The 13615-nt window shown below is 37.3% G+C and overlaps 1 protein-coding gene across 1 annotated transcript in view; it reads right to left on the bottom strand.

Moving 5' to 3' along the window:
• Nucleotides 1-11500: 11500 nt before the first annotated feature.
• The window catches only part of LOC129569796 (zinc finger protein Xfin-like), an 8782-nt gene continuing 6667 nt past the window's right edge, over nucleotides 11501-13615 (bottom strand). Inside the window, exons 6-8 of the mRNA XM_055448960.1 lie at nucleotides 12763-12769; nucleotides 11803-12675; nucleotides 11501-11704 (exon numbers count right to left, since the gene is read on the bottom strand). Of these exons, the coding sequence (XP_055304935.1) occupies nucleotides 11501-11704; nucleotides 11803-12675; nucleotides 12763-12769 (1084 nt within the window). The remainder of the gene's footprint in view (nucleotides 11705-11802; nucleotides 12676-12762; nucleotides 12770-13615) is intronic.

Genomic DNA, 13615 nt, shown 5'->3' with positions numbered 1-13615 from the left:
TGTGTTTTAAGATTGCTGAGCATCTCAGCATTTCGTAAGGCACGGATATATCCGAGCATATCGACGACTGGAATGTGTATGTTGTTGCTGCGTGCAGCCACATCAACTGAACACACTTCGGTCGAGTCGTTGCGGCTGCACATAGCAACACACGCCACTGTATGCGTCGTCGATATGCTCGGATATATCCGTGCCTTACGAAATGCTGAGATGCTCAGCAATCTTAAAACACATGTTTGGATTCTGCAAACTTGGCATCAATTCATCTTTGAATCTTTCAAAATTTCAAGAGTAGTTTATTAAATAACATGCACATGATCTTGGTTTCAGGGAACCTTAAATCTCATTCTTATGATACGTTATCATTTAATTCATATCGAAATAAATCACACAGATGTTTTCACAGCGAAGTCACATGCTGTTTATCATAATTAATGATTCAAAGCAATGCTCAAGAGCTCGTTTTCGTGTTGTGAATGCAATTTTTCTGTTCCAATAGCTGATAGAAAGTAACATATAACATGTGCCCCCCACACTTTGCAGCTAAGAACAAATAACAAAAATCACTCTCGAAATGAATGAAATTGAAACATTCAATTTTATTTAAACATTGTTGAATGGAAATAAAGGAAGTTTGATACATTTTCGTATTTATTTTTATTAATTAAAATTGGAAAGTGAAAGTTGTGTCTTCGATGTGATTGATTACACGATGCAGGTGTTATTCCATGGGAGCTAACAGCTACTTGTGGATCTTCTTGTTTTTGTCGAGAGTTGCCCTTTGCGAGAAGCACTTTGAGCATTGGCCACATCGGAATGGCCTTTCGCCAGTGTGGATTCGCATGTGATCCATGAAACGTGCTTTATGACGGATTTTAAGTAAGCAAAAACGGTAACAATTAAACCATCTGTAATAAAATAGTAGCGTTCTGGTCTCATTACTTTTCCGCACGCCCATGTCGTGAGTAAAAGTATTGTAATCACTCCAAAACCTAGGTACCCCGAAAAACCATTTTTCTATCCATTTTCGACACCAAAAAGCACCTTAAAATGGTTATTTTGCTATGTTAATGTGGGTGTGTCGTACCCTGTACGCTGTACGCAAAAATTTGTTAGCGCGATTGCTCAAATACCAGAATGGGAAATGAAATTCTGCAAGTACCAAACGTTTGTGCTTCATTAGACTTGGAAACCATTAAATTTTCAGCCACCCCAAGATACCTAGCCTATGAAAAACCTTCAAAAAATCGAACTTTTGTTCGGGAGGTACCCAAAATAGGCTCCCCAGGTGGATTTTATCACTCCCACTCGATTTATTTCATCAAATTAATAGGGGTCCAGGAACAACCTAGCACCCTCTAACCCACTTTTTTCGTATCAAACCGGTATAATAATTCAAAATTTCTTGCATTTTTTTGTTCTTAATTTTGTTAAAAATCGCGCTCTCGTATGAGAATTTCAAATCACTCCTTCGCTGTTTGCTCATTCATGTTGTTCTATGGATTCGAAGGGCTGCCATATAAATACAATGTAAAAAAAGACGCGTTACGATTTTGGTCAAGAAAAATGTGGTTATTTTAAATGGTATTTTTTTCAACTCGTCACATTTTGTTCCAATTTTTCAATTCCAAATCAATATTTTTTTGCATTTTCATTCAATAAAGAGATAAAAACATTTGAATCAAATTTAAAACGAATTTTGGTTTAGTTTCTGAAAAACTGCTCAAAATCTTCACACAAAAACAATTCATGAAACGAAAAATTACACAGCACATGTTCAATCGAAGAAAAAAATAAAATGTTCTTTGAATTGAACATTAGTAGATGTGCGATGCGATGTGATGTCAACCTTATAAAAAGCGCACACAGTCATACATTCCATTGACAGCTTCGCCAGTTCGAAATTCGTGTGGGGAAATTCTTATGAATTTCCTAGGCAAAATCTGAATAAAAACTGAACGCTATGAAAACGGTGCGGAAAAGTTCGTCTTACGGAGGTAAGACTATTTATTTCATATTGCGGTTCTGCTGAAAATCGGTCAAGATCGGCCGCCGATTTTCCGCCGATTTAAGCATTTTTGCTATATTTGCCGACCCACAAGATGGATTTTAACAAAATATACATTTTTAGAAAGAGGAAGATTACATCAATAGAAATATATAAATTTTGTTAAAATCCGTTCAGTGGTTCAAAAGTTATGGCCAAAATTCCGAATGGTCTTCTTAAATCGGTGACCAAATCAGCCGCCTAGGAAAACGATCCTTAAAAGTTAGAACCATCGTGTTTAACCCTAGGACCGGAACATGCGAAAAATCCTTAGGTCCGGACCATGGGGTGTACAGTGCCCGACGTGTATTTTATATGGGAAATAGCATTTTTGCTGCAAAATTCAAACGCACAACTGAATAACTTCGCGATTTTTTAATTTTTTTTTATTTTTGGTTTATTTACGTAGAAGAATATCTGAAATTATGAATTTAGAAAAAAATTTGATGATTTTGAAAATTTCGTTGAACAAAAAATTAAATTGAATGGGATGACAAATGCAAATTTACATATATATACAATGAGATGTGATGAGAAACAGCAAAAGAAGAGAGAAAGTGAGTAGAAATCGGTTTTCCATACAAATTGTATGGAGTCGGGCACTGTACACCCCATGGTCCGCTTTACACACATGTGTTGCCGAGTCGCGTATGTTACACATATTCATACATATACATATACATGTTTGGTGTAGCATGTAGCCGAAGGATCAAGCTATCGAATGGTACTTGAAGAAATACGAAATTTTTAGTTGGAAGCAATTTTATTTACATTTGAAAACGAGCTCGGGTGCTGTACACCCATGGTCCGGTCCTAGGGTTAATGTGCAAGAGAGATAATTGGTAATTTGCAAAGTGGATATTTCATTTCTCAAAATTGATTTGCTTTTAGGATAAAAATGTATTCGGAGAATTTTAAAATACATTTTGAACATAGCAACCGGAAAATTATTGCATCTTTGACCCTTCAAGTAGCCGAAGTATTGTGCAAAATCGCATTTTGATAGATGTCGCTTCTATCCAACCGCAAACAAATCAAGATATCATGAAAAAAATAATAATTGTAATCAGAATTTACGCCTGGATACTCGATGTTGGTGCTTTTTCCCTTTTTTAAGAATGTCTCTGAAGGCAATTGTAGAACGTGTCTTCAATTAATCGTTGAATCTTGGAACATTTCAGGAGTAGTTTAATAAATAACATGCACTTGATCTTGGCTTCAGGGAACCTAAAACCCCATTCGTACGATACGTTATTCATACGTTCAATTCAAATCGAAATAAATCTAACTTTTTCACAGTGAATTCACATGCTGTTTGTCATAATCAATGATTCGAACTATGCTCAAGAGCTCGTTTTCGTGCTGTGAATGCAATTTTTCTGTTCCAACAGCTGATAGAAAGCGACATATAACATGTGCCCCGCACAGTTGGCAGCTAATAACAAATAACTAAAATTACTCTCGAAATGAATGTTGTTGTCAACATTCAATTTTATTTAAACATTGTCGAATGGAAATAAAGGAAGTTTGATACATTTTCGTATTTGTTTTTATTTCATGCAAATTGATGATCAAAAGTTGTGTATTCGCTATTCGATGTGATTGATTGCAGGATGCAGGTGTTATTCCATGGGAGCTAACAGCTACTTGTGGATCTTCTTGTGTTTGTTGAGATGTGCCTTTTGTGAGAAGCACTTCGCGCAGGTCTCACATCGGAATGGCTTTTCACCAGTGTGGATTCGCATGTGGTACATCAAATTGGTTTTCTGATCAGTTGTGTAGCTCTTGCACAAATTGCATCGGTATCCGCGTCGCTTGCAGTTGGCTTCGTGACTTTCCTTTTCCTTCTGTTGTGCAAAGTTTTTGAAGCAAGATGAACACTTGAATTTCAATGGACGAGGATTGGCGTGGGAATTGCGATGGCTTTTCAAATTATTTTTGCGCTTGAATCTCTTTGAGCATTGGTCGCATTCGAATGGCCGCTCGCCGGTATGTACACGCAGATGAACCTTCAAATTCGTCTTATCCAATGTTGAGAATTCCGTGCAGAGATGACACTCGTAGCGACTAACCTTGCAACCGGATTCGTGTTCCTCTTTCTCCTCGCTGCAATGAAATCCTTGCGAACAATTCGAGCAACTGAACAGAAATTCATCGACGTGTGTTTTCATGTGCGATTGGAGATTACGTTTCTGGGTGAATCGCTTCTGGCACACGCTGCATGGAAATGGTCGTTCGCCGGTGTGCTTGAGCATGTGTCTTTTCAAACCGGTTGTAAAGTCGGCGGCATAATCGCACAATGAACACTTGTGCCGCATTTCATTCGCATTGCCTTCCGTTAGCTTATCCTTGTCATCAAAACTGTTGGCTTTGCTATTTTTACCGGTTATAGCTGCACTGCCATTCAACCTACTTGACTTCTGATTCTTGTCCTTGGAAAGACGCTTCTTTGGAATGCTTTGTGGCGTTTGTTCTTTGCCAAAACTTCTTCCTGGAACTTGATTCGCCCCAACCTTGACCTTTTCAATCTTTACTTCCGATTTTACCTTTTCCAAATCGTAGAAATTAAAGTGAACGCCGGTGTCAGTCATTTCTGTACCACCAATCGAATTATCAAGCGATTCAATGGCTGTGTGTGCTGACCGCAACACCATCAAAATTTCGCCGGAGACTTCAATCTCTTGTTTGATGATTGGCTCCCGTTTGATTTCCATTCCATATAAAATTGATTGATTTTGTAATTCAATGTCATTGAATTGCTGCCTATCAGGCGGTTCTGTACCGTGACTATTCATCGCTATGCAATTTTGGTGCTGTCAATCAGAAATCAAAATGACCTTTTGTTAGAACCACACATGAAAACTTAAAAGAATACACATTTTTGTTAAAACTCACCTTACTGCACAGCTGTTTTTTATTGTAAGAAATTGATCACAATCCAAACGTTTTATTTCGTTATTGCAAAAATAAATCGGTCGAAAATCTAAACTCAGCGAATAAACTATAGCTTGCAAAAAAATGCGTGTTGAAATGACTCTGTTGAGCAGATCAAAAATGGCGTCGCGAATAAAAGAAAATATTTAGTTTGACGTGTAGTCAATGCTCTGCGATGTGCCTTGTGCTGAAACGATAATGAAATAGCAATGGTCGAATAGCGCACACAGTCACACACCGCAATGACAAGTGTCATAAGATGAATTTCGAAATATAGTGTAGTGTTGCCAGTGACTTTTGAACTTTTCGATGGATTCGGCTTGCACATTTCCAAAATGTACGGATTATAATTTGTAAGCAGCGGATATTTTATTTCCGCAAACTAATTTTCTTCTCCGCACTTCGATAGATGTCCTCTCTATCAATTCGCTAAGAAATCAAGGTTTCAAGAAATGGCAATTGCAATTGGAATTTACGAATGGATTTTCGATGTCAATGCTTTTTGTTTCTTCAAACCGATCCTAAAACTTGACACCGAATAAGCGTTGAATCTTGGCCAATTTTAAGAAAAGTAATAAATCTTAAAGCTCCCAACGATCTCTCGAACCCAAAAACTTGTTTTTATCAAACGATACCAGTCAAATTGGTATTTTAATTTTGTTCACAGCGGTTGGACATTAGACATGCAATTGATTACAATCAATGATTCAAGCAAAGTTCAAGAGCTTCTTGTCGTGGCATGAGAATAATTTTTCTGTTCCTATAGATGATTATCTATCATTGATCGAAAATAACAAATAGAATTTCTCTCACTAAGTCGGCAGCTAAGAAACAAATCAATCAAATCAATGAACCAATTTTTCAACATTTAATGAGGTGAATAATTTCAATTGAAATAATAAGACCAGATTTTATATTTGATAAACTTTCCTGTTTGTTTTTATTCAATGCAAATTGATGATCAAAGTTGTACCTAAAGATGTGATCGATTTCAAGTTTAATTCCTTGGCAGCAGACAGCTACTTGTGAATTGTCTTGTGTCGGTTGAGATGAGCCTTTTGCGAAAAGCATTTAGAGCACATTTCACATCGGAATGGTTTCTCATTAGTGTGGATTCGCATGTGGTTCATCGAATGTGATTTACGATCAGTTGTGTAGCTTTTGCACAAATCGCATCGGTATCCGAGTCGCTTGCAGCTGGCTTCATGATTTTCCGTTTTGTTCTGTTGGGCAAAGTTTTTGAAACAAGATGAACACTTGAACTTCAATGGACGAGGATTGGTGTGGGATTCGCGGTGGCGTTTCAAAGCAGTTGGTTGGTTGAATCTTTTTGAGCATTGGTTGCATTCGAATGGTCGCTCGCCGGTATGGACGCGTAGATGACGTTCCAAATCCGTCTTATCTGAAGTAGAGAAGTCCTTGCAGAGATGACACTCGTAGCGGCGAACGTTGCAACCGGATTCATGTTCTACCTTCTCCTCGCTGCGATGAAATCCTTGCGAACAATTTGAGCAACTGAACAGAAATTCATCGACGTGTGTTTTCATGTGCGATTGGAGTTTTTGTTTTTGGGTGAATCGTTTCTGGCACACGCTGCATGGAAATGGTCGTTCGCCAGTGTGCTTGAGCATGTGACCGATCAAATTGCTTTCATATGTAGTAACATATTCGCACAATGAACACTTGTGTCGCTTTCCATTTGTTTTGCCTTCAGTTGATACCTTTTTGTCACCAAAACTGTTCGCTTTGCTAATATTACCGGTTTGGGCTGCACTTTTCTTTGTCACATCTTCATCCGGTTCATTCAACTTCGGTATCGGGAAACGCGTGTTCTCACTGTTTTGTGGCTTTTGATTTTCGTCAGAGCTCTTTCGTGGAACTTGACTAGCTTCATCCTTAACCTTTCCGATCTTTACTTTCGGTTTAACCACACCCGTATCATGAAAATCGTAGCAAACGTCGTTCACTTGATCGCGACCAATCGCATTGTCAACTCTTCCATTGAATGTGTATGTTAATCTCGACACCACCATAATACCGTCTTGTTCATCTGACTCTTGTTTGACAGTCGGTTCCTCTTTGATTTCCATTCCACACAAAATCGATTCATTTCGGGACGCGATGGCATCAGATTCTTGTTCATCAGGCGACTATCTATCGTGACCATTCATTGCGACGCAATGTCGGTGCTGTCAATCAGAAATCAGAATGGTTGTTCAATGTTCATTATTTGAAACCACACATGGCACAAAAACTTGAAAAATTCCATTTTGGCAATAACTCACCTTTTTTCTACAAAATAAACTTTTTGTTTCGGAAATGCGGAAAAAATTGATTCAAAGACTAAACTCGTCGATTAATGTCCGCAGCGCACAGATTGAGAAATGTTGTTGAAATGACTCTGTTGAGCAGAGCAAAAATGGCGTCTAGTGATGGGCAATATCTACCCACCCGAATAAATACCGGGTATTTATCGGGTATTTACCCGAAGGGCTGAATAAGTACCCAAAAATGGGTATTTATGGGTATTTTTAAAATATGTGATTTCTTTGAATTTTTGTTGAATTCAAATCAGATTATTCAAGTTTCAGCTGTTTTTGTACGATAATGTAGCGTAATATCCAAGTTGGTCTCATTGACACCGAAAAATAACCGCATATTCACACATTTGGTTGTGTTGCTCATGCACTGAATTTACTTTCTTCGAGCGAAAATTTTTCAAAGCAAAAAAAGTCACGAATAAAATAAAAATGCCCCGTCCTGTATAGTTTATTCAGCCAAAAGCAACGTGAAATGGAGACCCATGTGACTCTTAAACTACCCTCTGAAGCTCGATGGGTATACGAACTACAGGCTCTCGAATCGTTGATCGCAAAAAAAGGAATTTCACGGTTAATGGTAGCTAATCCAGATATTTCGGCCGATTTTGATTAAATAAACGCGAACGATGAAGAACCAGAATTGCCAGGCGATGTGAAAATATTAATATTGGACAATCAATTTTGGTTAAAATTTGAAGGACCTCACGAAATATTGAACACATTTGGATGATATTCATAAATCACATAAACTATTGAGTAATATGTTCGCACCAGTGGATTCGTTGGCTAAATCTTCGAATGTTTTTAATGCTTGCAATAAAAAAAATGCGGACAAATCTGTTCAAGAACGCAAATATAAAATAATGAAACCGATCATGATAGGTGCAGCATTACTTTTATTGTTTTATCAGCCAAAAAAGTAAAACTCGACGAAGAAGCGGTGATGACTCAATTGATAAATTATCGAGTAAAAGCAAAAATTTGGGGCATGGATTTCGTTTGGGTCTCTCGTGCAAATGTTAGTCCGTTGGTTTGGTGAAAATCATTTTTTGGACATAGCAGAAAAAATTCTCACGATTTCATTGACTTCTACAAAACAGAGAGTACATTTGGTTCATTCACAGTGTTCAGACACAGAAGAGAAATCGTTTGACAACGGAAACATCGGGTATAATTATGAACATCGCACACAACTATAAGTTGATGCAGGCTACAAGTAGAAAGCGAAAGAATGCACCAAAACCAATACCAGTTCAAAGCGAATGTGTCATGATAAAAGTTCAGAAAAAAGTTTAGATGACAAATAAAATGAAATTTCTGTGTCTTTCATTCATATTATCACTTTTTAACAGTTTTTTTGTTAAAATTTTGCTACTTTTTTGGCTATTTCGAAAATACATATAAATACCCAACAAATCGGGTATTTACCCGGCATAAATGGGTATTTACCCAGGAAATTTACCCAAAGACCATTGCAAATTTTATCATAAAAATTAAAGGGCTAGCATATCCGCTAGGTATCGTTTTAGTCGGTTGATATATTGAACCAAAAAAACAAGTTCACAGCGCTTTCAGCGCTTCAAACAAAACCGTTATGAATCTGACTTTTTTCAATAAAAAATAATCCAAAAATATTTTATAATAAAAAAAATGTAGAAAAAAGTTGTAAATTCAATTTCTCAACACACAGTTTATAAAAAATATTTTATTTGCATCAATAAAACTTAGGAAAACTACAATTAGTTCACTGCAAACGATTTCCACTTGAAATTTGAAACAACAACACACTTATCACTTGTCAATATGGCGAATGGGTGTTGTAACGGATTTTCGTTAGATGTCGCTGTTAGTTTCGAAGTTTCAAACTTCAAATGGGAATCGTTTGCAGTAGAATAATTGTTGTTTTTCTAAGTTTTATTGATGCAATTAATTTTTTTTTATAAACTCTGTGTTGAGAAATTGAATTTACAATTTTATTTTACCTTTTTTTTATTCGAAGATGTTTTTTATTTAAAAAAAGTCAGATTCATTATTCATAACGGATTTGTTCACGGCGATGCTAGCGATTCAAGCGGCATATGAACGCTTTTAAAGCGGCCTTTTAAATTTTATGATAAATTTCATAGTTCATATTGCGAACGTATTTAAATACCGGGTAAATTGCCCATCACTAAATGGCGTCGCGAAAAAAGAAAATATTTAGTTTGACGTGTAGTCAATGCTCTGTGATGTGCCTTGTGCTGAAACGATAATGAAATAGCAACGGTCGAATAGCGCACACAGTCACACACCGCAATGACAAGTGTCAAAAGTCGAACTTCGAAATATGGTGTCGTGTTGCCACAATGACTTTCGAATTTTTCGATGAGTTCGGGTTGCATTTTGAAAATGTACGAATAAGTGGTAATTGACGAAACAGAGGATTATCATTTCTGAAAATTGATTTTCTTCTGGATGAATCTTGGAAGGATTTCGTAATGCATTTCGAATTTTACATCAAAAAGTCTTCACAAAAACTGCATTTAAAATTTAAAATTTCAACTTTGCGAAAACGGCCAAAAAATGAAAGCTGACAAATTGGAACTTGAAATTTGGTCGAAAACAAGAAAAACTGGCCTTATAAGTACACCCTATAAGCGGTATGGGGCCTTGAAATCATGATTTTCCCGAATTTGGTTAAATCCTCAAAATTTAACTTTCAAATGCGTGATTTAAGAATTGTTCACATTAAACCGTGGGCTAAATAGGGCAAAAGTTGTAGGAAATGGTCCAAAAAGTCTAAATCAGTAATAAAAAGCAAGCACGTTTTACCATTTTTGGGTTCAAATAGGCAAGAATATCAGTTTACGGAAACCCTCAGTATTTAACTTTCACATTATGGTGAATTGTTTTGGGAAATCGCGTTTTTCGACAGTCTGCCCATCCAAAACATTTAGCCGGCCTCAAACCAAGCACTAAAAGCGATGTCTGTGGCTTGTTTATGGGGATTGCAGGTCAACACAAGATCACTAGATAGGTAAACGAGTTTTTTTTATAAAACCATGAAAGTAAAATCCCAATAGAAATCCCAATTGTGATATTTCAAACATCACGAAACTTTGTGGATCTTGTTTTTTCATCAAAAAACTCCATCTCTGAAATTTTGAAGCCAATCGAAAGAGATTTACGGGTACCTCCCATACAAATTTGGCCTTTTTTGCCAATTTCATGAAGAAAATAAGAAATCTTCCTTCTGACTTGTTCCTTCTGTTGGGCGAATTTCTTGAAGCAAGATGAACACTTGATTTTCAATGAACGAGGATTGGTGTGGGATTTGCGGTGTCGTTTCAAGACACTTGATTGATTGAATTTCTTTGAGCATTGGTCGCATTCGGATGGTCTTTCGCCGGTGTGCACGTGGAGATGACTTTTCGAAATTGAAAAAATAAATGTTTTAGCCAGTAAACATATCTCACCCGAATTGAAAGCAACAACAAAAAATGCTTATTTTTTAAGAATTATTTTCTTTTTGCATGAAGAACTTTGATAAAAGTGCACTTCAGATAGTACGCCAGAACAACCGATGATTTCGACAAGAATTTCGCATTTGACCGAAAATCAGTAGATGTCGCGGCCATTCAACCGCACCCAATTCAAACTCTCTTTTATGTAAATTTGTTTGTTTCTTCAGTTGAACATTGCACGAATGTGAGTTTTATTCCCAATTTTTGATAAGGTTTATTTTAACTGTCTCAGCGATAGGAGAATGGTTTCAAATAACCTAAACTTCATAATATTTCTGGATTCTGGAGTTCGAAATCAGTCATCTCAAAACAGTAGTTTAAAATCAAATCCCTTGAAATGTTCAGTCTTTAAATTAAAACTCAGACTCTAATCAACTATGTTTGATCTCGATGCTGCTGAAAAGTAACCGGTTGTTCAGTTGAACTCTCTCGAATATTCCACTTGACTGTGCCAGTGCTTGTTAGAGTTTATAGTCACAGTAGCTCGGATTCGGTTTAAGAACTTTGATTAGTTTCATAATGAATCAATTTGTAAAAATTCAATTACGTAAATAATTTCAATTGGAATAAAAATTCCAGGTTTTATATTTGATACCCATTTGTATTTGTTTTTATTCAATGCAAATTGATGTTTGAGCAAAAATTGTGTCTTTACAAGTGATCGATTTCAAGTATAATTCCTTGGCAGCAGACAATTACTTGTGAATCTTCTTGTGTTTGTTGAGAGTTGCCATTTGTGAGAAGCACTTCGAGCAGGTTTCACATTGGAATGGCTTTTCGCCAGTGTGGATTCGCATGTGGTCCATCAAATTTGGTTTATGATCGGTTGTGTAGCTCTTGCACAAATTGCATCGGTATCCGCGTCGCTTGCACTTGGCTTCATGATTTTCCTTTTCGTTCTGTTCGGCGAAGTTTTTGAAGCAAGTCGAACACTTGATTTTCAATGGACGAGGACGAGGATTGGCGTGAGTTTTGCGGTGGGTTTTAAAGAACTTGCTTGATTGAATCTTTTTAAGCATTGGTCGCATTCGAATGGCCTCTCGCCGGTATGAACACGCAGATGACATTTCAAATTCGTCTTATGCACACTAGAGAATTCCTTGCACAGATGACACTCGTAGCAACGCACCTTGCAACCAGATTCATGTTCTACCTTCTCCTCTTTGCGATGAAATCCTTGCGAACAATTTGAGCAGCTGAACAAAAACTCAGCGACATGTGTTTTCATGTGCGATTGGAGATGTTGTTTCTGGGTGAATCGCTTCTGGCACCCGCTGCAGGGAAATGGTCGTTCGCCAGTGTGCTGGAGCATGTGTCTTTTCAAAGCAGTTGTAAAGTCGGTGACATAATCGCATAATGAACAGTTGTGTCGCTTCCCATTTGTTTTGCCTTCAGTTAGCTTATCCTTGTCATCAAAACTGTTGGCATTGCTATTTTTCCCGGTTATAGCTGCATCGCCATTCAACCCACTTGACTTCTGATTCTTGTCCTTGGAAAGATGCTTCTTTGGAATGCTTTGTGGCGTTTGTTCTTTGCCAAAGCTTCTTCCTGGAACTTGTATCGCCCAAACTTCGACCTTTTCAATCTTTACTTCCGATTTTACCTCATCCAAGTCGTAGAAATCAAAGTGAACGTCGGTGTCAGTCATTTGTGTACCACCAATCGAATTATTAAGCAATCCAATGGCTGTGTGTATTGACCGCGACACCATCAATATTTCGTCGGAGACTTCATTCTCTTGTTTGAGGGTCGGCTCCTGTTTGATTTCCATTCCACAAAAAATCGATTGATTTTGTGATGCAATGGCATTGAATTTCTGCCTATCAGGTGGTTCTGTACCGTGAATGTTCATCGCTATGCAATTTTGGTGCTGTCAATCAGAAATCAGAATGACCTTTTGTTGGAATCACACATGAAAACTTAAAAAAATACACATTTTTGTTAAAGCTCACCTTACTGTACAGCTGTTTTTTTTATTGTGAGTAATTATTCAGAACTGAAATGTTTAATTTCGTTAATGCAAAATTAAATTGCTCGAAAATCCAAACTCAGCGAATAAACTATAGCTTGCAAAAAAATGCGTGTTGAAATGACTCTGTTGAGCAGATCAAAAATGGCGTCGCGAATAAAAGAAAATATTTAGTTTGACGTGTAGTCGGTGCTAGGAGATGTGAGGTATGTGCCGATGCGCTGATGAAATAGCAATGAACGAACAGGGCACACAGTCACACGTTGCAATGACAAGTGTCAAAAGTCGAACTTCGAAATATGGGGTAGTGTTACTGCAGTGACTTTGGAATTATTCGATAAGTTCGGATTGTACATTTTGAAAATGTACGAAATATAATTGGTAATTTGCAAAGTAGCGAATATTTCATTTCTGAAAATTGATTTTCTGATTGAGGATGACATTCGATTGGATGAATTTCGTGATACATTTTGAATATTACGTCGGAAAATTGTGACAGCTTTGATCGTTCAAGTGGCAAGCTTTGCGCAAAATCGCATTTTGATAAATATCATCCGTAACAAACCGCTATCAAATCAAGATTTCATGTAGGAAATAATAATTGCAAACATGTGTTTTAAGATTGCTGAGCATCTCAGCATTTCGTAAGGCACGGATATATCCGAGCATATCGACGACGAATACTGTATAATACAGTGGCGTGTGTTGCTACGTGCAGCCGCAACGACTCGACCGAAGTGTGTTCAGTTGATGTGGCTGCACGCAGAAACAACATACACATTCCGGTCGAGTCATTGCGGCTGCACGTAGCAACACACGCCACTGTATTATACAGTATTCG

Source organism: Sitodiplosis mosellana, unplaced genomic scaffold (genome assembly GCF_009176505.1).
Source record: "Sitodiplosis mosellana isolate CC-2019 unplaced genomic scaffold, AAFC_SMos_1.0 Smas_scaffold_44, whole genome shotgun sequence".
Lineage (NCBI taxonomy): Eukaryota > Metazoa > Arthropoda > Insecta > Diptera > Cecidomyiidae > Sitodiplosis > Sitodiplosis mosellana.
Note: the sequence above shows the minus strand (reverse complement) of the source record. Positions and strands in the feature narration are given on the sequence as shown.